Here is a 25,703-nt window from a genome sequence, read left to right as displayed (position 1 = left end):
TAGATTTATATAAATCTCTCGATCTTTATATTAACCTATGCAGAAATATCTAAAATCTATCCTATACTTTCCTATTTCGATAGCAAATCACATAATCAAAATTATTTAATTAATAACATTCAATTAGAAGCAATAAACTCAAGATAAATCAGACAAATATCAAATATAATTACTTTAAATTAGCATAGATAAATAAGCATAATTTAAAATTAGATTATATCATTTTCCTATAATAAAAAAAATTAATTCATCTTAAAAGTTAAATTTAACATAAATAAATTTACCACAATTTTTTTGAAAAGAATGAAAGAAAATGAACACTAGAAAAAAAAAATTAACGTCGAATGATTTTTTTCAAAATTATCTGTTATTCCATATCACCGAATATCTACTTCAAAATCTCCTCTCTCTCTCTCTCTCTCTCTCTCTCTCTCTACTTCGAAATTCTACCTTATCAACTACTTCCATTCTTCTCTCTTTTAAAAAAAAATCTGCTATTCTTTAATTTTATTTAAAAATCTACTTCTATTTTTCTCTAAAAATTCATCTTGATCTTTATCCCCAAAATAATATTGATGACCAACTTTTATATTCGGATAAATCTTCATTTAAATAAAAAGACAATAGACATCTAAAATTTAGATTTTCATTTCCTTTAAATTTGAAATAAAATTTAATGACAATAACAAAGTCTAAAATCAACAAAAATAAATAAAATTAAACTGAAGTTAAAAATTAAAAAGTGATAAAATATTTTAAATTATACAAGTCATCATATATCCAAACAACATCTGTGCTTACCGCATATAAATGCTCCAATGCTCCATGGTTTATTCTAAAAACGAGTAACAAATGAAAACAGTTTGCTTTATAGAAATATGAATTCCTGACAATTTACAAGCGCGTGATCTGTATAGATTGGCAGCTTTCACCTCAGATTCCAGTAGCAACCAAAAGAAATTATTTATACCAGAAGTAGCATAAGCTGATCCCAAATTGAAAATGACGACCAATATGGGCTTTAGAAGTGAACAATTCACTGAAAAGAAAAGCAAATGATGAAAAACTCGGGATTCTATATATAGATGCCCAACAAAAACTTAATGCCAATAAGGAAGTTTACTCATGATTAATTTATTCAGTACAGGATTGGAACCCGAAATAATTGTATAGATCCATGCCAAAAAGCAATAATGACCAATTAAATTAGTACGCGATTGGAATGTAATTAAGAATAGTATAGAGTAAGGTAAAAAGGAATCACAAGCATAAACTTACGTTGGGATTGTATTAGCTCCACCACACCACCAATATTGTGTCAAACTAATGAGAAGGATAAATGATAAATATAAAACTGAATGCTCCGACATGGTAATTGCAAAATAAACTCGATTTCATAAGAGCCAGATGGTTGACATCACATATAATCAGTTGCAAAACCGTGTCTAAAAGGGAATAATCAGTTGCAAAACCTGTCTAAAAGGGAATAATTCAATTCAATTACAAAGATAAGATATTTTCTAAACTGGAAGCAGCAAATTATTAATCAAACAATGCATATGATAGTACTTCAACTGTAAGCCTTAATCTCCACAAGAGAGGCAAATGAATGCCTTAAATTAGCATGGATAGCAAGATCAAAATTTTCAATATCATAGATATAAAAAAAAAATAGTAATGTAGGAATTAACCCCTGGTTTCATTTTTTGCAGATTATCTCAGAAAAATATTAAACCCCTGGCACTTTTACGGGAGCAATACAACCTATTCCTCCAATATCAACCAACCAAAACCTTGATTACAAATAAATACTTAAGCCAGACAATCGTACAAGTTTTATAGCAAGCAAGAAGAGTATAGTACACGGGAATTGGCATGGCCGAAATCCAACAGTAACTCTATATAGTAATACAACAAATTCAAACCACTAATTGCGATGAATAAATCAATAAATGCCTTTAAAGAATCGGCCCGATTGATTGGTATTCTTGAACAAAAATGCCAAACCCTCTCAAACACGAATTGGCACAAACACTCTCAAAGGCCAACCCCAAAATTACAATGTGCAAAACAGAGACATTTCATCAAAGAGTGTGTGCTCATAATGCAAATAGAAGCCTAAAGATGGCAAATGTTCATGCATTCTCTTCTTAGCAACAACTAGCTTGAATAATATGCAAATGTTCATGCATATTATTCATAGAACTCAAAAAAATAAACCCAGCAGAAAGACATTAAGAAATGACAACTCCAAAAATATAAAAGGGTAAAATATTTTAAAAAATCACCTCTATGAGGCTCAGTAGCGGGCGACTCCATCTATGAGCATTTTCTGTGTATAAGGATAATGATGTGGAGGAGAGAATGATGGGAAGGCTTCTTCTACAATGTCGAGGAAGACGATGTGGATTCTTAGAAGGAACTGGGATGGCTTGCGGAGTCACGGACGATGGGATTCCAACAAAAACGTAAATGGGTTTGGCTTGCTGGGATTAGAAGAAAACTCGATGAGTTTGGGTTGCAGACGATGGGATTTGAAGAAAAATTGATTCATACGATGGGTTTGGGAGAGAGGAAGAAAAATCGATGAGAGGAGAGAAGAAGATTGTTTTCAAATTTTGTGTTTTTATTATTTAAATATCAGGCCACGTGGGCTTTCCATGTCAAGCGGCAGGATTGAGCAGTGGGAGTAGCATTTCTGAAAGCTTTATGGTTGTTCTCTGACAATTCTGTGATGTAAAAGTCTATATATTGTACTGGAATACATTGGAAATGTGAGCGAGGAAATATTGTGAACGAAATGAGATTATTCAAGAGCAAAATATTCTGTAAGACTTTTTCACAAACACCTGCTGTGCATTTGAATTCTCTTAGTTTTAACATAGATTAGGAAGGATTAACTACCATGCATGTTTCTTTCTTTCTTTTCTCAGCCGGCCGGGTTCGTCTGAGAACGGGAAGGAGTTTTCGGGTGATGGAAGTAACGTACATGCCTCATTGACGCCTACATATTAATTAACCAAACAAGTACTTTACATTCAATGGGAATATATGTTCTGGTTGTAATTCGTACCTTTATTGGAAGGCTTGCATTGATATCCAGCAAAACCATGATTCATTAAAAAAAAAAAAAAAGTAACAATTTGGTGCATCTGAAATTTTGAGAACCCTTTACACCATATAATGCAATTGCCTGCCTGGTTTAGAGTCGATAAATCGGATTGGGACTCATATTTGCATCTAAAAGTGCAGAAGTCACGTTGGGTCCGGATATATATAAGAAGGAAAATGATAGTATTTATATCAAATATGTTCATTCATATATTTTTATTATTTAAATTTTTTTAATAACTAAAAAAGTAATTATCAGTGAAATTTTATTTTATTTTTTAATAATTAAGAATGTTTAAAAAATACCTAAAAGAGAAATTAAAGAAACAAAAAACTTATTAAGAGTAGTGCTATACATCATATCACTATCTCACTTACATTTTACTATATATGATATGTCGTATTTATCACTATTTAATAATAAAGAATTATGTAATAAAAAATTATTTAATAATAATAAATATGTCATATCTTATTTAATAAAATATATATATAATAATAATATAGTGTATAGAATTTTTTATTAAGAGTAATTTGAGCCTAAATAATTGTAAAGATTTTTTTATATTTTTAAAAAAATTTAAAAAAGTGATGAATTCCCCAACTCCCTTAACTAGTAAGAAAGCAATCCAAGTGTCCTTGACCACGTCGTGGGTTGGCCCCCACCGCAGCTGACCCACAAATCTGAAGGTTGGCTTGCTAGCTGTACTGGTAATTTTGATGCGAACACTGTAAGATTCTGTTTGATCACTGAGATTTTTTAAATGAGAATTTTAAATTTTAAAATTAAATATTAAAATATTATATTTTAATATTATTATTTTATTAAAATTTGAAAAAGTTAAAAAAAAGTTAAATTGTTTAATATTTTTTTATAAAGATTTAAGAAAGTTATAATGATGAGATGAGAATTTTATGTTTAAGATAAAAAATCTAAACAGTCAAACCGAACCTAAAGATTTGTGTTGTGTGTGTGTGACCACATCCTACAAAATTTGTATAATTTTTTCGTTTATAATTTAAGGGAATATGAGAGTTTTAAGCATTCAAACTGATCGGCTTACTGAAATAGTACAACCCAAGTACTACATTAATAGCTCATCTAACTTCATCTATAAATTAATTAACACTTTCTTAATGGTCAACAATTAGCGAAATCATCAAAGGGTAAATCGTTAAAGTTTTAATATTTAATGATCCTTTTTGAAAACAAAAAATACAAACAAAGGTTGATAATTTTGGTCTATCGCGTGACAAAATCGTGTACGGGAGTTTTTTTTTTTTTTGAAAACGTGTACGGGAGTTGATTAGTATATTCAGGTTCATATTAATCAAGGAAAAGCCTCTATGCTGCCTGGCTTGATCGATTTAGTTGACCGCTGGTAATTTTATTTTACTCAATAATTAAAGGAGTAATTTTAAATATTTTGAAGTATTTTTTTTATTTTTTAAAAATATTTAAATATATGAAAAAAATATGTTTGAGCGACAAGACCAGCATTACCGTTGGGCTGCATGGTAACCAAGTTCTATTAATTAACCAAATGAGAAGTTGAGCGGTTCAGATTTTTTAATTTATTTTATGCCTCAAAAAAGAATATTCTATACATTATATTATCGTCTTATTTACATTTTATTAAGTAAGACATGATATATTTATTATTATTAAATAATTTTTTATTATCAAATAATAATAAATATATTACATCATATATAATATTAACCTTTAAAAAATAGACCACGGAACTGTCCATATTGTTGAATAGGCACCAATTATTATTCTATGCCATAATGTTCAATATTCTCGATGATTCTTTTTAAAAGTTGTTATATCCCAACACGTTAAATCTGACGACGTTTCGAAAGCGCCCGCTTTTAAGTGGCGATGTTTAAAATTAGTGACGTTGAGTCCGTTCGATTTCATCTCCCAAATACCCCATGTAGACACTCTTTGTTTTTTTTTTTATTTTTTGTTCTTTTAAGTAAGAAAAGTAGGGTCGGCGACTCGTTAGCCAGCCAGGGAGAAAGAACTGAGAAGCCCTTGGAGTTGGAGACTTGGAGGTGGTGGACCTTTCAATTCAAGTCGGGTTTCAGATCGAGAAGTCGGATACCGAAACCGAAAAATGTCTGGTGTCACGAACCAGGAGGAGGACAAGAAGCCCACCGATCAGTCGGCGCACATCAATCTCAAAGTCAAGGGACAGGTCTCTCGTGATTCTATATCTCTTTTAATCTATCCGTTATTCAATTGCGTTTACGATAGAAAAAACATTACTAGGGCTTTGTTTTCTTTTCTTAATTTATGAGTTTTTAGATCCATATGATACCTCGTTTTGTTTACAAATTTTGATATCAATCATTTTTATTTGTAAGGGAAAAAGGGAGAAATTTTATACGTTTTTTTAAAAATAATTATGTTATTATTTTTAAAATTTTAAAAAGACAGTAATTTATGCTTTTTTAGAGCTGATTTTGTGATTTTTGTTCTGTTTGTAAATGCTATGTTGGCCATGAATATCTGCTGTTTAGTTTACCAAAAGCAGATTCTTGCGAATATAGTAAGACGGGCTTTTAGCTTTATGGGTTTGATTTCGCAGATTTAACTCATTTTGTATGGTTTTTGTGAATGGTTTTGTCATTTTTTTGGTCAATGAGTAATATGTAACAAAGTTAGTGTTGGTATTTATTTTCAATATATTGCTGATCTTCTGTTACATTCACATTTGTTTTTATAATTTACCTACATATATGTTTTTTTTTTTTTTTTTTCCTGCTTGTGTTATAGTTCCTTATATGGATTTTATCACCTCTTTCCTGTCGCATTGTTTGTGGTGTTTCTTAGAGATCCATCTGTTTCTAATCGCTCTATTGGATATTCATTCCAGAATAAGTTTGGGCATCCGTCACCTTTCTTTATCAATTTTCACATAATTATATCTTGTGACGTAATTATATCTTGTGAGGATATTGCTATATACCCCCTTTATGACCTTTGTTTACCCGCACGAGAACTGTTAAATATACAAAGAGATTACACAAAATAAATTTATAAACTGATGTGACTTCATGAAATCCATTAGATTTACTTTATAATAAAAGTAACTTTACAGACTGACGTACTATATCAAGCCACATCAGTTTGTGTGTTTACTTTTGTGTAATTCCTTTATTGCTAAAGTGCTTTCCTTTACAAAATGGAATTCTATCATTTCCATCGTTTTGATTTGAACTATTACAATCCTTGGTAGTCCTGATCAGTAGTAATGTTGATAATTTGAAGAAAAATCACATTAAATCGTGTGTTCCCACGTCATTAATATTGACAGACACGAATGCCAATAAATCATATTCTTGATGCTGGAAGACAATCTTATAAGATTCTATTACAAATTGCAATGTGTGTATTTGGTGTCCTGGAAGCTCATTCCTGTCACAGCAGATTTATCTTACTTGGATCTCTGAAATAATATTTGTGTGTTGTTATACGAGAATCAGATACTTACCTAAATAAAGAAAAGAGAATGAGACAACACCTATGTGCTTGCTCCTAAGTGAGTCATACTTATCCATTGGACTTTCCACTTCATGATTGACTTGTGGTAAGGCCACACTTCATTTATTGCTAGCATACTTTATGAATTTTTTTTTTTTTTGGGGGGGGGGGGGGGGGGGGGGGGGGGGGGGGGGGGGTTCAAAATGTCAATGTGGAAGTGCTGGGGGAAAGCAAGAACAAATTTTTCCAGTCAATAAAGATTTTTGTCAAGCAAATCATGGAGGCTTACTTTTCGTTTGGTCTATCATATTTTTTGTGCTGTGCTCAGGGCATAAAATATACTTTAATAATATGAAAAAGTGTAGTAATCAAAGTACATGCTGATTACTTTATAGAGGACAGTTGGTGGAAGCAGGTCCTGGAAAATTGTAAGATCTTTATCATAACATGATGGAAAATTATCGATTACATGTTAATGTTAAATTCGGCAATACCATGTTGAGTAGTACTGGATAGGCTTGCATCTGCATCTTGACAGCTTTGCTCTTCAATGTACTGGGTATAAGCACCAGAAGCCTTTTTTTATGGATTTAGGCAATATATATTAAACTATTTATGTACTTGGGATAGGCTTGCATCTGCATCTTGACAGCTTATCATCTTGCATCTGTACTTGGGGGTTCAAAATGTCGATGTAGAAGTGCTGGGGGAAAGCAAGAACAAATTTTTCTAGTCGAGAAAGATTTTTCTCAAGCAAATCATGGAGGCTTCGTTTTCGTTTGGTCTATCATAGCTTTTGTGCTCAGGGCATAAAATACACTTTAATATTATGAAAAAGGGCAGTAATCAAAGTACATGCTGATTACTTTATAGAGGACAGTTGGTGGAAGCAGGTCTTGGACAATTGTAAGATTTTTATGTTAACATGATGGAAAATTATCGATTACATGTTAATGTTAAATTTGGCAATACCATGTTGAGTAGTACTGGATAGGCTTGCATCTGCATCTTGACAGCTTTGCTCTTCAATGTACTGGGGATAAGCACCAGAAGCCTTTTTAATGGATGTAGGCAATGTATATTAAACTATTTATGTACTTGGGATAGGCTTGCATCTGCATCTTGACAGCTTATCATGTCTAGGTGATAAGTTTAAGGAATGTGCAGGGGTTAAAAAATAATGCACTTTAAGAGGGATTGCACCCTCTTATCTTTACAACAGCCCAATGTTTAATGCAGTTTTTTTGTTTATATATTGATGCACCTATGGTTTAGGAGTAAAGCATGGAGGTATGTGAATATGTTATGTTCTACACGTTAATTTCGTTCGTGTTATATTTTTTATTTTGTAGGATGGGAATGAAGTATTTTTCAGGATTAAGAGGAGCACTCAACTGAAGAAGCTTATGAATGCTTATTGTGATCGCCAGTCAGTGGAGTTCAACTCAATTGCATTCTTATTTGATGGCCGTCGCCTCCGAGCAGAACAAACTCCAGACGAGGTTTCTCTCTCTCTCTCTCTCTCTGCGCCGGTGGGCATGCTATTGGGTGTTGTATGTGGGTGCCTTTGCTCGAGCCACTAGTTTTAAACTTACCACGTTTTTTTTTTTTTAATTCTTTTTCCTGCAGCTGGAAATGGAGGATGGAGATGAGATAGATGCCATGCTGCACCAAACAGGAGGTGCTGTTGCCTAAAGGGTTTGTTAGGCTGTTTCTCCAGTAGGAGAGAAATATAAATAGATTTAGCATATCTAGAAGACGCTGTTTGGAAATGTAATCATCAGTTATCTACTGACGAACCGGCCTTTCTCTGAATTACAATGGGCTGTCTTGTTAATTTCAAAAGAGTGTTGTTTCAGTATTTATTATTTACTTCTTTATATTGCTCGGGTAGAACTTGATATATGAAAGCTGAAATGCATAACCCGAACTAAATCGGATCAGTTATCTCCATGGTGCTTCGTCTCCCCTTTTCACGCTCCTCGGAGTTGCACTTGACAGACGCCCAAAGCTTGGACCGGAGCTTTTCTTCAGCCATCTTTTTAAACTCTTCAACTGTCAAAGGCTTGATACGGTTTTCCTTTCGTGCTTAGCTTTAACTCTGTGGACTTCAGGCCATGACAGATGACACGCTTTGAGAATATGATAATTCCAATATGAAGCAACACCGGGAAAGGTCACCGCGTAGTGTGTTAGTGCTTGTGCTTACCTAACTGGTTGGTTCTCTCTTTCTAACATCTTAAATGACATATTAGCCTTGTTGGAACTACTATATTCAGGGATTCCGACCAAAGAATTACCAGGAAAATGAAGCGTAGGTACTAACCTTGATGGACTTGCGTACATATGTTGTTAAAGTGCTAAGGGCTTGGCCAGGATGGTCGTAAGTAGTAAAATGAAAGATAAGGGGAAGAAGCTTTCTCCTGTTAGAGACCCCTTTCACTAGGCCTGACTAGCAGGCTAGACGGACGTGAAAGTAACAGAACCTTTTAAACGGAAAATTTTTTATTTACAATTTTTTGTACACTTTATTGATATAATTAATTAATTATATATTAAAAAAATTAATCAAACCAACTAAACAACCTTGATCCTGCACCAAACTTCTGCTCTAAAATTAAAAATATGGAAAATTTTATACCGTCATCTTATTTTTATCACACTAATAATAATAAATATATTCAATAAAAATATAGTATATAAAAATAATCTCATTTTAAAATATTATTATAAAATATTGTGACATATGTACCGTTATATATAGTCAGTCCAACGCTGAGGTGGCGGCTACCACTCCAAACCCCAAGCTCCCAAACCCCCTGGTTAGGGTTTTTGCGATTTTTCGCGTTACCGTCGCTTCGATCCTAGTCGGTTCTCAGGACTCCCAGTAGCCGCCAATGGAATCCGATGCCTCTAGGATCCTCCACGAGCTCCAATCTCTCAGAGCTTCAAAATCAGATATAGACCGCCGAATCTCAGCTCTTGAATCCCAGCTCCACCAAATAAACCTCCTAAACGACTCCGTCCCCAACGGCTCCCACCATTCGATCTCGACCATCGATAATTCCCACCTCAACGGTCATCATGCTCACTACCTTACCCCGGAGATGATCCACCGGTACAGCCGGCACCTCTTGCTCCCGTCCTTCGGGGTCCAAGCACAGTCAAACCTCCTAAAGTCTTCGGTTCTGGTGGTCGGAGCCGGAGGCTTGGGATCTCCGGCCCTTCTATACCTCGCCGCATGTGGCGTTGGCCGCTTGGGCATTGTGGATCACGACGTCGTCGAGCTCAATAATATGCACCGGCAGATTATCCACACCGAAGCTTTCATCGGCCAGCCAAAAGTCAAATCCGCTGCCGCCGCTTGTCGCTCCGTCAACTCTACCGTTCAAATTGTGGAACACCACGAAGCATTACGCACGTCCAATGCGTTGGGAATTTTCAGCAAGTATCCTTTTTTATTGATGAATTAGGTGAATGCAAATGAAATGGATACAAATATCAATGCTAACGGCAATATATTTTTACATATATAAATGATCGTGTCTACGTATATATCGGTTTCGCTTTATTCTTTACTTATTCAATCCCTCTTTGAAATTGTTTAGTTTCCGTGACTGACGACATTTTCAAAGATACGATGTAATAGTGGATGCAACAGACAATGCTCCCAGCCGATACATGATAAGTGATTGCTGTGTGGTATTAGGAAAGGTAATCTATTTAGCTTACTACCGTACTTATATTTGATTTCCCGTAATACTTATAAAAAATATATATATTTGATTTTCCGTAAGGCTCGATGGCGCTTCGTGTGTGTAAGAATGGTACGCTGTTATGGTTTTACACGTATTCCTATTGAGAGTCATGCTTGTATTGGTAGGAGAGTTAGACTTGTGAACTTATTCTTTCTCCTTTCGAGTATTAATTGCTTTGGTGTGTATGCAGCCTCTTGTATCTGGTGCTGCTCTGGGATTGGAAGGGCAGGTATGCCATGCAGCAACAAAAGTCATACGTTTTTTCCCCTAAAAGCAAACAAAGTTTAATACTTGGTTGTACTGTACATTTAAGTTTTGGCATGAATAACGCTGCTTAAATTCCAAGCATATCTTTTGTACAGAGACTGTGCCTATTTCATTCGTATGAATAAAATTTACCTCTTACTTATCAAAGAAAAAAATTCCAAGCATAACTAGATGATCAAATTCATTGTATAGCTCACAGTTTACAATTACAATGGCGGTCCATGCTATCGATGCCTATTCCCAACTCCACCTCCTACAACAGCATGTCAAAGATGTGCCGACAGTGGTGTTCTAGGAGTAGGTGAGTTGACGGCTTGTTGTATTCTAGGGAGGGAATTTTACATTACTAGCATGCAATCTATCTACATTAATGTCAAAATCCAAGCTTGTATCAGAATTATATATTTCCTATTCAGTGTGAAAATTCCGAGAGTTGCACTGTAAAATTTCTTGGATGTTGGTGAGGATTGAAAATATCGTTAGCTTTATTAGTTCACATAAGGAATCACTATAACCAGGACGAAAATGGGTAAAGATTTGAAAATAGGATAATAGGAAAATGACAAATAAACAATGTAAGCTTGGAATGTGCTGTAATGTGCCACTTTTGAATATAAGGAAAATCTTGGAACATTAGTGGTCTCTCTGCTCTTTTGTTTGATGCTTAATTCTAATGCCATATTTTTTTTAATCATTATCTATTTTCAGTTCCCGGTATCATTGGCTGTCTCCAAGCTCTTGAGGCTATTAAAATTGCAAGTGTGGTTGGCGAACCACTCGCGGGACGGATGCTTCTATTTGATGCCCTAGCAGCACGGATTCGTATTGTATGTTTTATGTTCTATACCTTTGAAAGTTTGTTCCAGCTATTGACATTCCTCCTTGCTAAGTTGTCAGATATAAATTTAACTCTCCTGTAACAGGAAGGTTATGTGAGATAAAACTGAAGCCCCAAAAGGGCATCACTGTGGTTTGTTCAGTCCATAGAAGATGGGCTACAGTTGTGAGCATTTGTTTGGAGAGGGCTTCAGATACAAAAAGCATTCACCTATAAGTGAATTCAAATTTCTGGAAATTAATAGAAAATTGTTGGATCTTGCTTCTTTACTGATTTCATCCTATAAAAAGGAAAATAAGATTGCAAAGGATAAGAATCATTGAAAATCTTACAGCCTGGACAGAGTTCTCATTAGGCAATCTGAAATTGACTTGCTAAGAAAGTGGAGTTTTTTCCTTTTCATTTTGTATTGCCCTTGATATTCTTTATTGCCTCAATTGTTTATGTTAGACACTAGTAGAGGCAGGCATTTTTAACCTTGACAAAAGATTGCCTCCATGATATCATCATCTGGTTTTTGTCAACATGATCTATGATGTTAAGAAGACGTTATTTTTCTAGATTAGCCATGACTAAAGCCAGAGTTGCTTCGATGTGATGGGAGTTGATTTAGGTTTCCACTTTTAAGCGGGCTCAGTTCATGTTCTCTCATTTTGTCTCTATTTTTAGCTCTGTTGTTTTATATATTTGTACTGATCAAAAAACTATATTTGTATACTCATATTTGAATTACATTACAGGTGAAGATTAGAGGAAGGTCATTGCAGTGCAAAGCTTGTGGAGAAAATGCAACATTCACTCAGCAGGAGTTTCAAGAGTTTGATTATGAGAAGTTTACTCAGTCTCCACTGTCTCCGGTAGTTAAACTTTCTATCTCCTGTCTTCTGTTTAGTTTGAATTTATTGAGCTTTGTTCCATTAAAGTTTATCATTTCCCAAGAAGTGGATGTTCCGCTGAATGTAATTGGATTAAATTCGGCATACTTCACACTTCACTGTGTCTGTGCGGCTGCAGAGGGCAGGATCCCCCCCCCCCCCCCCCCCCCCCCCCAGCGGCAAAAAAAAAAAAAAACCTCTTTCTGATATGACTTACAAAAATGCTATTTAAAACTTGATGCAGTCACCTTTGAAGTTAAACTTGCTCCAGGCAGATTCTAGAATCAGCAGTAAAGAGTATCATGATAGGGTTGTCAACGGGGATGCACATGTTTTGGTGGATGTCCGACCAGCACATCATTTCAAGATTGTTTCTCTTCCCAACTCCCTAAACATTCCACTTCCTAGTTTGGAGGCTAGGTTGCATGAAATTTCTTCGGCTCTAAAGGAAGAGGAAGAGCGCAAGGGTGTCGGTTCTGGTTCGCGTGCCCAGTTATATGTAATTTGTAGAAGGGGTAATGATTCTCAGAGGGCTGTTCAGTATCTGCACAAGACGGGCTTCACTTCAGCAAGGGACATTCTCGGGGGTCTGGAGTCCTGGGCCCAAGACGTGGATCCCAACTTCCCGACCTATTAGTTGGCATGTCTGCGGTATGACGTGTGAACTGTCATTAGTGTAAACTTGGTCTTCAGGTTTTGCTTCTACACTTTCTTTTTTTTTTTAAAAAAAAAAAAAAAACATTATTGGCCAAGGTTTCTATGTATTTATTGCTATCAGTTTTGCATAACAATAAGCTTGGAATGCCTGTAGTTTTTACTAAGTAGTCATTTTGGCGGCAAGGGAAATCTTGTACTGGTGTTTCTCTCCTTCTGTGTTGTCTGTGCGTGAAGGCAATTTTTGGATGGCATTTTAGCCGATTCATTTTCAGTTCAGAGCCATTCAAGAAAACCCGCAAGTGAGAGAATCTCAACGAATTTCTCCCTTTCCTTTTCCATTTTCCTTTTGCCGGAAAAGCAGATGCAGAAAAAAAAAAACACTCACATTGGTGCTGCTGCAGACAGTCTACGAGGGTCATACAGAGGAAATGTTTTAACTGTTCGGGCTTACATCCCATTGGTTCTTGAAGCATATATATGGATTTAATCTAGAAGTGTGGCGAGCCCATCTCTCATGCTCCTATCTCTATTTTGCTTCCTGACTTTTGTATCCCTAAAATAGAAATGCAAGCAATTTTCTCAAAACCTCAGTAAAGTAAAACCTTAACTCATTCAGATTTCGCAAGTCATTCAATCCAAATCCAACCTCGCAGTTTGAGCGATCACAAATTGTTCAAGCAGGAGTAAACAACGGCCATCAGGCTTAATAATATCTTAAACTGGAGGAGGGTTCAAACTCTGAAAAACAAAGAGTTACTCGAAATCACTTCCAACTACCCACGACATATCAACTCGTATGTGCTCCAGAGTGTCCATCAAATTCATGTTTATTCCAATGACTACTACACGATAAATATAACTAGAATAATACTGCTGCATCCCAAAAAGAAAATCAATTTTCATTGTCTTCAGCATTCCCCTTTTCTTCATAACGGCGCTTAAATTTGGCAACCTGCCCAATACTTTCGGCCATTTGGCGTTTTGCCCTAAAGTGGTAGACTTTACCAACATGGTGTATTTTGGTCATCATAACGTGCATCAATCTACCGCTCTGTGTTACATAGGATATCCATTGCAACTGAGGATGCATTCCTTTCTTCATTTCTCGCTAACCTGCAATTCAAGGAGAAGTAAACTTGATGCTATGGGAGAGTCACAGTTAAAGCGCCATTATAAGGGGGGCCTACCGTTCATAACGGATAGTTCTCCCCCCGTATACTTGTCAAAACAAAAATAAACTGAATGCAATGCTCAGTTGTGAATGGAAAGATTACGCAATTCAGGGAACAAAACAATTATAATTATACCGATGACAGCTGCTTAACTGTTTTTTTTTAATTATTATTATTTTAAATATAGTTCGTAGGCCACTTTACAATTGTGAAAAAAGGGCTGCGAAAATTAAAGGCGATGCTTGAATATCGTTTACATGAGAGCTTTATTGTAGTGAATTAAACGAGGATTTGAAACAATGATTTTATAACTTTAAATACGAGCTGGTGGGCATTGGAGAGGACAGTCATATGAAGGTAAGCTGCATAGCCCGGCATTTTATCGAACAACCGGATGGCTTGGGGGTGGTTGTCTACATATATGCCAGTCAGGTAGAAAATGCGTTCGGCTCATATCAAATGAAGGTTCATTCAAGAAAAAAAGAAATCTGACCGAAACGATTGCTAAGCAACCATTTCAGGCTATAAACCAGAAATCAATTTTCTGAATGAATCCAACATTAAACACTTCATTTCTTTGTTGATCTCAGAAAGCATTTGAGGAAGGAAAGGAACAAGCTTATCCCCCGTAAAATTCAGAACCAAGTAGAACAGAAAAAGTGTCAAGGAAAAAGGAAATCCAACAACCCCATAAAAATTTTTGTATCAGTTACTGTGAAAAAAACAGAGAGGTGTAGAAACAGACATACGTATTTCAGTGTGTAATGAGATAGAAGAATGAACGAAACGGGAATATAGCAATCAAAAGTTAAGGGGGTGAATGAACGGAAGAGACACTTACAGTGAATCGGTGATGGAGGCGAAACGCTCAACGAAGATGGAGACGTACGTACACTGATTGTCGTTCGATGGAGAAAACTGCGTGTAGTAGTAATGGTGAGCATCGGACCTTAGGCTACGTTTGGGCTTTTAGTGGTCCAAATGCTGGCCCACCTCAGGCTGCTTCTAAGCTTTTTAGTGGTCCAAATGTTGGCCCATTTCTATTTTTCTATCTCGAATGCATTTTTTAAAAAACAATATGAAGAGCAGATAATTAATATTATCTCTGAGTTTTCTTTTTACATCTTCACGAGTGCTTATGCAATCCAAGCGTTGAGTTGAGAAATTAATTTTAATGTCAAACTGATTAACATTGAGTTTCTTGACTTAAATGAATTTTTCGGACAACATTGCATACTCGATAAATGTATAAAACCCATTTTTATGTATTTTTCTTCTATTTTTTTAGTTAAAAATATTAAAATTAGAGAAGAATAAACTCATATAAAAAATGATTAATGCTACATACAGTCGTGAGTTATGCAATTGATGTGTAGCCATTTTAAAAAAGAGTAAAATTTATTATTAAAAAATTAATTTTCTTTCATGTGGGTATTGTATTTATTTATTTATTTTTAAATACTTACACACTCACGACTGTAAATATTTTTATTTATAAATAAAATAAAATAAAATTTAATAGGATCCTGATGCGTTCACCTCCCACAGGTGAAAAACTCATATAGAAAGCCCAAACAGTTGATTTCTTCATGAGTTCAAGGTACACCAATAAAGAAATCCTTAATAACATCCTCATTGGATTATATAAATGTAAATTTAATGAAAAATTTAGTTAATAAAACTTAAAAATACTCTATATTGAATCATCTAATTTCAAATTTTTTACTTTTATTTATAGTAAAATTAAAGTTTATAATCAAATTTGGTTGTTACTATTTAACATCCAAATCAATAAAAAATAATATATTTGTTCACTCTCCTTTTATTCTCCTTCTCTATTCTTATTTTTCCTCTTGTATTATTTCTCCATATTATTTAATAAAAAATTATAATGTATTTCCATATAAACTCTTAATTTAGAAAAATAAATTAATACAAAAAAATTGAAAATTGAAAAAAAATTATTAAATTTATAATAATTTATTATTATTTTAATAAATAAATAGATAATCTAATATAAAAATAAATTTTAAATGAAATAATCAAATATAAAATCTTATCATATTATGTAAATTATATATTTACATTTAAATAATCTAATAAAAATGCTCTTATGGCTTTTAGCTTTACTGGTATTTATTTCTGGTAACCATCCTTGTCTCTCTGCGAAGATGAGTTACCAGTCTCATAAACAGAACACGTGTTTAAGATGTGTCCTTTTATCTTTTAATCGAGATCAGATCACGTGTTTATGTATTAATTGATCATCTATTATGAGCTGGAAGAACTTTTTGTAAAGACAATATTGTCGGCTCAGTCGGAAAAGAATCAAAAGATTCCACGTTTCCCAGGTGGTTGGAAATTTCGTTGATGTGTTAGTGTCATGTCTGCATTGCATACACGTCAATATAAATGTAAACTAGTTTTGATTGAAGTTTATTTTTCATCAAGTGAAACGTGTGACAAATTATAATTGCAGTCAAAAGCTTCCACGTTTCTTATGTGCTTGGAAATTTCGTTGATGTGTAAGAGCTAGATAATGGTTTCTTTAAATGCATCATTTTTTAAATATTGATTTTGTATATAAAAAAAATGAATCAAATAATAATAAAATATTCTTATTTTTTTTTTTCTTAAAATTATTATTTTTATATATTTTACAATTAACACAATGTATTCAAAAATATCAATTACATATATTTAAATATTACTAATTTCATGTATCAAAATGACCAATTTTATCAATAAATATTAATATATACTAAAAAACATTTTATATTATCAACTTAACACAAATTTCATATATCAAAGTCATTTTAATACAAATTTCACAAAGTTGATTTTAATAAGTAAGAAAAAGAAAAAACAGTAAAATAATATTTGAAGAGTGAATGGTGTTTATTCAAACTTGAAGAAATACTATTCATAACTATTCAAAATTTTGAATATACATAATTCAACGTATATCAATTTAGAGAGATATTATGTAAATATGAATATATAAGCCATTACCAATGCTCTAAGTATCATGTATGTACGGCATAAATGTCATTATAAATTTAAACTAGTTTTGATTGAAGTTTACTTTTCCTAGGGTGAAATGTACCTAAAATCATCACGAAACAAACAGTGTATCCTTAAGGACCTTAGTAAATTCAATAGGATTGGGTGGATGTCCTGGCTACAGTATAGTAGTAAACTCAATGGGACTGGATTGAGTTTATGTCCTGGCTACAATATAAGACGGAAGGTAAGCCTCTGGGTGCTTGTTCATTCCGGTATGATGGCCTATAGGCATTACTTGTTAGGTTTGTGAAATCTGGTTTTATTGGTGTGTCGGTCCGAATCGATCATTCGACCCAATGTCTTATAGGCACTAATTGTTGGGTATGGGGATCTAGGGGTAGGGGCAACAATCTATGGGAAAATTTTTGGGGCTGTTTGTGATAAGAAAAAGTGACGGGTAGAGAGTTTGCTCAATACGTACTCGACACATTGCTTGAATAAATAATGTAGAAAATTAAAAATTAGAATTCTTGTATCATGTGACACTATAAAAGATATATTTAATGAGAGTTTTAAGAGTTTTGAATAATGAGATTTTGGCTCCAAAGTATATTTTGTGATTTTTCAACATAATAAAATCTTCTACAACTCTATAAATGTAGACACATTGCCGAATTATGTTAATTTTATACTGTGTGACTGTTCGCTATTATTTTGTCTGTCATCGTTGGTTACTCAACACTATTTGCCTCTTATACTCTGCTATTCATAAAATGGAAATATTTAAAATTTAGAAGAGGAGAAAACAAAGAGAATGGAGAAAATGATATGGAGGAGAAACAAGGTGAAGAGTAGAGAGGATAGACTGGAGCAGATAGAGGGAAGAGAGGAAGGGGGAGGAATGAGTAGGGGTGAGTTCGGTCCGGTCCGGAGAGGTTTTGTGGACCGGACCGGACCTATTCGGTCCAGGGTTTTCCCACCCTGGACCGGACCGAACTCCATCAGGACCGGTCCGGTCCGGTCGGTCCAATGTTGACTTTTTTTTTTTTTTATCTAATGACATTTTTTTTAATACTTATGTAATTATATTGTAATATATTTAATATATATACATATAGTATACTATTATATATATATTAGTAATATGCTAATATTATTAGACTATTAGTAATAATATTATAACTAATAAATATATGTAATAATAACTATACTATAACTAATAACTATATGTAATAATAGTAATAGTGATATGTAACTATATGTAATACTACTAACTAATACTATTAGTCTATTAGTACTAATAACTATACTAGTATTAATAACTATATTAGTACTAATACTATAACTAATAATTATATGTAATGATAGTAATACTATATGTAATACTATATTAAATAATAGTAATACTCTTATTACTAATACTCTATGTAGTTATAGTAATTTAATACTAATATATTATATATTAAGCTAACTATACTAATACTATTATAAATTTACAAATATATGATATATTATAATTTATTCTATAACTTTTGTAATATGTTAATAGATTAATATATATACTAGTATTATATATATATATTTTTGATCGGTTATACTAGTACTATATATTATAGTTAATAGTTATACATTAAAGAATATAGTAATACATTGATACTAAATATATATAGTTATAGACTTATAATGATTTAGTTATTATGAATTTATGATTAGTATAACTATATTATTGTATTAGTATTAGACTATTAATAATTCAATTTGGCTATATTATATTAGTAATATTAGTTATGTTGAATCAATTAGTTAGTATAACTATATTCTACATCATTAGTATTAATATAAATATTAGTATTAGTTATAACTATATAACCCATATTAGAATTGAGTTTGAGTATATAATAGACTAATAGTATTAGTACAACTATATAAGTATATTGTATAGCTATATATTAGTTTTAATTATAGTGATTAGTATAATTATATAATAGTAGACTATTAGTATAATTATATATTAGTATTAGTTACTATTATGGTGATTTAGTATATTATAATTTATATATTATATTTATACTATAACTCTTATAATATATTAATATATACTAGTACTATATATTATAGTTATATATTAAATAATATAATAATACATTCATACTAAATATATATAGTTATATTTCCGATTTAGTTATTAACTTATTATGATTAGTATAGTGATATTTAAATTATATTAATTAAAGTGATAAATATACTATATAGCTATACATAGTATTAATTATAGTTATTAGTATAACTATATAAATTATATAATAGTATATTAGTATTAATAGTAGACTATTAGTATAGATCACTATAGCTATTGTTGAAGTATTAGTTATAGTGATTTAGTATAATTCACTATATTAGTATAACTATAGTCTATATTAGACTATTAATATTTTTTTATACCATATATAATTATACAATTAATTATATACAACTATTATATAAATAATATATATAAATAAAATTTTTTTTTCTATTCGGTCCGGTCCGGGGTGAAAACCCCTCGGACCGGGACTGGACCGAATCCTTTCGGTCTCTTAAAAAGTGGACCGGACCGAACCGGTCCCAATTCAGTCTGGTCCAGTCCGGTCCAAACAGTACCGGTCCGGTCGGTTTTGCCGGTCCGGACCGGCCGATGCTCACCCCTAGGAATGAGTGTGTTTTTGTTTTTGATGCTGGTAAATATGAAGGCAGTGAGAGAGAACAAGAACATAAGAAGGCTACTTCATTCTACTTTCTAGAATGTCAAAGCTCGCCTGTTGAAGTCCAGATCTTCAAATGAAGCATACATCCACCCGAACTAAACCATCCCTCTCCATGCCATTTCATTACCTGTTATATGAACTGCCCCGACTTAACAACAGAACGTACTAAATTAAGCCTGGGAATTTTCAGCTTTTCTCCCCTCGACTAGCAAACAGGAAAACCAAGAACAGCAATAAACTGCTAGGACCAAATTCTTACGAATTCAACATTCACGAGCTGAGTTCAGCAAACAATTAAGTAGCATTTATACATAACACACGAGACAACATCTTACAATATTACAGAGCCAATGAGGAGCGGATAGCATACACACAAGCGGTGCCACATGTAAACCCTGTTTACTTATTTCAACAACTGCTAGCATCCATTAACAACGGATGCATAAAACACACAGCAAACTGAAATAACTGACTGGACCAAAGCGCCGCTGATCAGGTGGTCAGGGCAAAATTCTCACTGGAGAACGATGCATTCTTGTGTCCCAGACACCGTAGCGGGCTGGGAGCCACTAGTGATGGCATCCACTTCCTCAGTTTTGACATCCCCCTCCTCAAGTGAGCTGTGAGTAGCATCTCCTTTCCCATTGTCAATGCAAGCAATGGTTTCAAAAATAAGAGCATTCACTTCTTCGAACCTAGCTTCAGAGAGGGAGACCTCAGCAAGGAGCCTCCAAGCATTTTCCTCAGATGCCTCTTCATAGTCCTTCTTCCTCTTCAAAACCATGTGCCCACTAATCTCCCACACAGCCGGGTTTACTTGGGTGTCCAGAAGCTCTGCATTTACTTCCCCAAGAGCTTGTTTCTCAGCATAACACTGAACATCAAATAAGACAAACTAATGAGGGCAACTGAAGATAACTACAGGTGTCATAGCAAAGAACCTAGTATTTCTCTTATAGAATCTTGCCACTTGACGATTGAATGTACACAACAACAAAATTTACCTGTGGGAAGAGGAAGATTCGCCTCCCACAATCAGCAATAAGGACATTGTAAGGTATGTTGTTATCTTGAAGGCATATGCAGGCATCTGAAATGGTGTTTGACAACTCCTCCACGGTATTTCCACCTTCAAAGACCAGACCTCTCACAGGATAATTTAACAGCTTGGAGATCATCACCCCACCATCCAAAGTGGCTATCTTCTTGGTGGGAGCCTTCTCAATAGGAAAGGGCACAGCCAAGTAGTAAGCCTGTCCCACGAAATTAATTAATTTGCAATTCCACTACAAATTGATATTGTTCTTTTTTTTTTATATAAAATTTTATGCAAAAAGACTTCTAATTGTCAAGGAAATAATAATCAAATATTTATCTAATCTCGTGTAGTAAGCAAGATTTATATGTAAAAACCTGGAAGTGAAGGTGGTTGATGGTGGCAAATGCACCCAAGCTGTTGTAACCCAACCTAAAGTATGGATTCCCAGCTTCTACCGCCATGTAAAGGGCAAGGCAGAAGCTGTCACGGTCAATCCTTTGCGGCAAGCACTCGAGAACACGAGGGATCAGAAGCACATGTCCATACTCAATTGGACTCACCTGTTAGCATGCAACACGCAGCAACTCATCTTATTAAATCCTTGCATGTGAAACTCTCAAACAACAAAAGGTTAAACAATAGGAAAGCATCCATACGTTGATGGCAACAACACTTGGAGAATTCTCAACATCAACAGGCGCACTTGGGAAGAACCGGACTTCACCATCTTCACTGGCTTCAAACTGGAAAAGGACCTCTTCTTGCCCAACTTTAGTGAAGTTGAATTTGTTCCCATCAAAAGTCTGGAGGACCTTATCAACACGGAACTCAGTTGGCCTCTTCTTAAGATGGCGGCCCTCGTTCAGCTGGGCGATAAAACCATAGTCACCCGGAATCACCTACGACCAAGATATAACCAGAAATTGGATAAACCTCATGTCCCTACTAAATAAATACACCTCTGCTCGATCCTAATAGCATACCAACAAGATATGGACCAAAAAAAAGAAACCGAGATGTGCACCTTGGTTTCACAGGCAGTGACATCATAGCGAAAGAACCCTCTCTGCATGCGATCCTCCCACTACAAGGAAATTGGAAACAAACTTTAACTCGCACTTGGATTTTCATTCAGGCCTACTTAACGCGACAGTAATAAATTGGGAAAAAATGGTTTAGTCATTGTTTCTCAGCTGCTTTAAATAAACTAACCTCCCCAAGGAGCAGCGATTCCAGAAAGTCCACGGGAGGCTCTCTGCTCTCATCTCCGGCTAAACACCTGTCACCGACAATCTTGTTCTCCCTCTTAAAAGCATATAAAGGGAGCTTTGCACCTATAAAAATAACAAAAATAAAAAGAACCAAGTTAAAATCAAATCCCCATACCTAATATAAATCGCACAAAACAAACCCCAACTCACATGGCACATACACAGGCATTTATTTCACAAATTACGATCAGCTTAGGTAACAAGCAATGGAAAAACACAACCAAAATTCCACCTGCAAAGCATTTTAACCAATACCTTGAATGCAACACTTGTTGAGGCAATTGCGGCCGCAGCCCCCTCCGAGGCGAGCAACCTCTTCCCCCTCCTCTTTCTGGTAATTCGAAACAATGGTCGGTACCCTCTTGATCCTCAACATCTTGCTAAATCTCTCCTTTTTTTTCTCTCTATCTCACTCTCTCAGAAAAATTAATCAATAACCAGAGACACCCAACACTAACAACAATAAACTTCTGCCTAAGCGAGATCCAATCGCTCTTAATAACTGGGCTAGCTTGGAAATGTAAAGTAGACCTAAAACTAATATATCATTAATAAGTACGACGAAGAGGAAGAAAAACCACCACCAGCGAGGAAGAGGAGGTCAGAAGGGCTCCCGCCTTCGGAAGGCAAAGCACCACGCCCGCCGTGCGGCGAAGGGTTGCTCTCAATTACACAACCCTTGCGTCGTACAGCCCGGACATGAAGTAGAGGCCGAGAAACTCCGGGTATAGCCGTGATGTCTACAACGCGTCGAACCTGGGTTTTACCCCCCCCCCCCACTTATAGTCTAAATCACTGTTTCTTTTTTCCGTCAGTAATCTTCTCAAACGGTACCACAAGAAGGGCTTTCTTCACTGATTTGTTGTGAATATGATAGCAACAGTAGAAGGGAAGGGAGAAGCTCGAGAGGAAAAGCAGCGTTTGTGTTTGATTTGGAGATGAAAGTCGGAGAAAGGAAGGATTGTATTTATATAGAGACAGATGGGAAGGGATAGAGAATAGAGATAAGAGAGGTGGTGGTTGCGAACTCTGGGTTCATGTGTGGTCTTGGTTTGGTGCCAAAATATAATTATATTTTATGAAAATATAATTACAAAAAAAATTAAAAAAAATTAATTATAAATATAATTACGTATTAATATATAAAATAATTTAATATTATTAGTTAAAAAAATAAATTTTATTAAAAATAATATTAATTTAAATTTTAAATATGAATAAATTAATATTAATACGTAAATTAATATGTAAATTTATTTGAACGTAATAGAATTTAAATAATTATATACCCATTATTGAGATGTTATAAATTTATTAAAATTTTATCTGCATTTTTATTATAAATTTTTACTATTTTAATAATTGACATTTTAGTATGTATTTTTATGGAAATAAAATCATAAGAATAGATAGTATTTTTTATTTATAAATTCATTTATTTAAACTTCTTTATGAAGTTTGGTACTACCCTGTTACGCGTACACAATTATTGAGAGAGAGAGAGAGAGGCCCACCTGCGTGGAAACCGGCACCTACGCCCCATTGGTGTTTTTCGGAACGAAAAATGGCCCACTCTGCCGTACGAATGGGCAATTGACTATGACTTTTTTTCTTATTTCTTTTTTTTTTAAATTTTTTTTTTTCCTTTACTTTATTCTTTTTATTTATTATTATTTTTTTTGTTAATCGAATTATCTTCTGTGATTTATATATATATATATATATTTTTTTTTTCGGCTTTGCTTTTTCGAATTTGGGTCAATGGCAGCTTGTCTCTTCATCTTGATCACTATTTTGTTTTCCTCCATCCTCATCGTATGGCTGTCGTGTCTCGGACGAAACCTCAAACAATTATTAGACATTAAATGTTACCGTAGATTTTATAAAAATAAATTTATATATTAAAATAATTTAATATTATATATTATATTATAAAATGATTTTTTTATAAAATATATCTAATATATTATATAAAATTAAGGTGGGTTTACACTTACGACTCCCGCTAGATAAAAAATTTCTTTTCATATTATTTGTTTAACACTTTTAAATATTTTGAAAAAAAGTCACAATATTATTAAATAATATTTTTTAATCACTAAATAAAAAATAAAAAATAAAAAAAATTAAGCTATAGCATCCCTAACTTTTTCCATAAAATTATATTAATTTATAAATATATTTTTATATCTGCGACATTTCTCCCTTACATCAAAATATTATTGCAATATATTTCAAACTCTAAAATTTAGTCTAATTATTGTAATTTAAACGTGATTATTAGAGGATGTTGAAAATAAATAAATAAAAAATCATTATTAGAGAGCCTAGGTATGGACGTGTCGTCCCCATTACCAATGAGTTTGTTCGTGTAAATTTATTTACTCATTTTTTATTAAATAAATGTGCTGAATTTATACTTATATAGGTCATTTTTCTATTATAATATTTATAATTATATTTTTGAACCCGTTTTTTTATTTCAATGATATTTACAATTAAGAAATATATAAATACAGTAAAATTTCTCTAAAAAAATCAATAAATAGGAGATTTATAGATCTACTCTTTTTAAAAAAAAAAATAAATTATACCTACATAGTAACTATATATAGCATTAATAATAATTTTTCTCTACCAAACGTGACGATTTCTCGCTGTAACTTTATTTGACGCTATAGAATATTTAATTATATATTTAATCTTACCTAATTATCCTTTTTTATAATAGTCAAGTATCAACAAAATATTATCACGAGGTACAATGAATGGAACCTCTGATCTGCCTAGTTGTCTCCACTAATGGTGATCAATTATAAATAATTGGGAAGCTAACTTCTTTCATTTATTTATTTCCATTTTTTAAAATACGAGCAGTTCTCTTTTTGGCTCTTTCCATTCATAATTGCATATTAGAATATATAATTACGGGTTTTGGTTACTTATCATTCTATATATTATATATTATATTTAATTTATTTTTTATTTAATAAAAATTAAAAATTAAAAATTAAAATATTATAGATGATATATGGTAAAGCAATAATAAAAGAATGAGAAATATTAGAGCAGGCTGGTACACAAAAGTTGAGCAGTTTGTGGTGTCCTGGGGCGACGTGAGGTTGTGGTATAATTTAATTTAAAAATAAATTTTAAATTTTAAATTTTATAAATAATATAAATTATAAAAGTTTTGAAATAGCATTATTTATACACAAAAATTGAGCAGTTTGTGGCGGCATTGTGAAAGACGAGGCGACGCAGAAGTCGACGTCTGGAAATTACGTCGCAAAGACATCTCGCAGGGTGAGGCTTTGGCCAAGTCCACGCTGTCCCAGCCATGGGTGTGTCGCTTGGCCTGTAATGTCCGATCCACAACACCGATCGTGACATTCAATTTTCACTTTATCGTTCCAGATCCGATCGTCCGTCCATGTGTGAACTGAAAAACAAATGCCCGCGTGGGGACCCA

At 33.6% G+C, this 25,703-nt stretch overlaps 4 protein-coding genes and 1 long non-coding RNA gene across 5 annotated transcripts; 2 read left to right on the top strand and 3 right to left on the bottom strand.

Annotated features, from left to right (window-relative positions):
* Positions 1 to 712: 712 nt before the first annotated feature.
* On the bottom strand, positions 713 to 2,898 carry LOC122289108. Its single transcript, XR_006236114.1, has 2 exons — positions 2,289 to 2,898; positions 713 to 1,039 (listed from the first exon to the last, which is right to left on the bottom strand). It is a non-coding gene; the product is annotated as an uncharacterized LOC122289108 (long non-coding RNA).
* A 2,159-nt stretch (positions 2,899 to 5,057) lies between these two features.
* LOC122289553 (small ubiquitin-related modifier 1-like) lies at positions 5,058 to 8,465 on the top strand. Its single transcript, XM_043096674.1, has 3 exons — positions 5,058 to 5,315; positions 7,957 to 8,106; positions 8,234 to 8,465. Exons 1-3 carry the CDS (start codon positions 5,235 to 5,237, stop codon positions 8,297 to 8,299), a joined length of 297 nt encoding a protein of 98 aa, XP_042952608.1. The 5' UTR covers positions 5,058 to 5,234; the 3' UTR covers positions 8,300 to 8,465.
* Positions 8,466 to 9,376: 911 nt separating this feature from the next.
* Positions 9,377 to 13,209, top strand: LOC122289552 (adenylyltransferase and sulfurtransferase MOCS3). Its single transcript, XM_043096673.1, has 7 exons — positions 9,377 to 10,052; positions 10,240 to 10,318; positions 10,553 to 10,591; positions 10,822 to 10,930; positions 11,338 to 11,456; positions 12,208 to 12,324; positions 12,587 to 13,209. The coding sequence occupies exons 1-7, from the start codon at positions 9,502 to 9,504 to the stop codon at positions 12,977 to 12,979; spliced, it is 1,407 nt and encodes a 468-aa protein (XP_042952607.1). The 5' UTR covers positions 9,377 to 9,501; the 3' UTR covers positions 12,980 to 13,209.
* A 381-nt stretch (positions 13,210 to 13,590) lies between these two features.
* On the bottom strand, positions 13,591 to 15,161 carry LOC122289554. The gene is made up of 2 exons (XM_043096675.1): positions 15,013 to 15,161; positions 13,591 to 14,112 (listed from the first exon to the last, which is right to left on the bottom strand). Exon 2 carries the CDS (start codon positions 14,099 to 14,101, stop codon positions 13,892 to 13,894), a length of 210 nt encoding a protein of 69 aa, XP_042952609.1. The 5' UTR covers positions 14,102 to 14,112; positions 15,013 to 15,161; the 3' UTR covers positions 13,591 to 13,891.
* A 5,002-nt stretch (positions 15,162 to 20,163) lies between these two features.
* Positions 20,164 to 23,181, bottom strand: LOC122289824 (GDP-L-galactose phosphorylase 1). The gene is made up of 7 exons (XM_043097142.1): positions 22,487 to 23,181; positions 22,173 to 22,294; positions 21,985 to 22,044; positions 21,617 to 21,859; positions 21,335 to 21,520; positions 20,926 to 21,174; positions 20,164 to 20,795 (listed from the first exon to the last, which is right to left on the bottom strand). Exons 1-7 carry the CDS (start codon positions 22,605 to 22,607, stop codon positions 20,436 to 20,438), a joined length of 1,341 nt encoding a protein of 446 aa, XP_042953076.1. The 5' UTR covers positions 22,608 to 23,181; the 3' UTR covers positions 20,164 to 20,435.
* Between the last annotated feature and the right edge of the window lie 2,522 nt (positions 23,182 to 25,703).

This window comes from Carya illinoinensis, chromosome 12, assembly GCF_018687715.1.
Source record: "Carya illinoinensis cultivar Pawnee chromosome 12, C.illinoinensisPawnee_v1, whole genome shotgun sequence".
In the NCBI taxonomy this organism is placed as follows: domain Eukaryota; kingdom Viridiplantae; phylum Streptophyta; class Magnoliopsida; order Fagales; family Juglandaceae; genus Carya; species Carya illinoinensis.
Note: the sequence above shows the minus strand (reverse complement) of the source record. Positions and strands in the feature narration are given on the sequence as shown.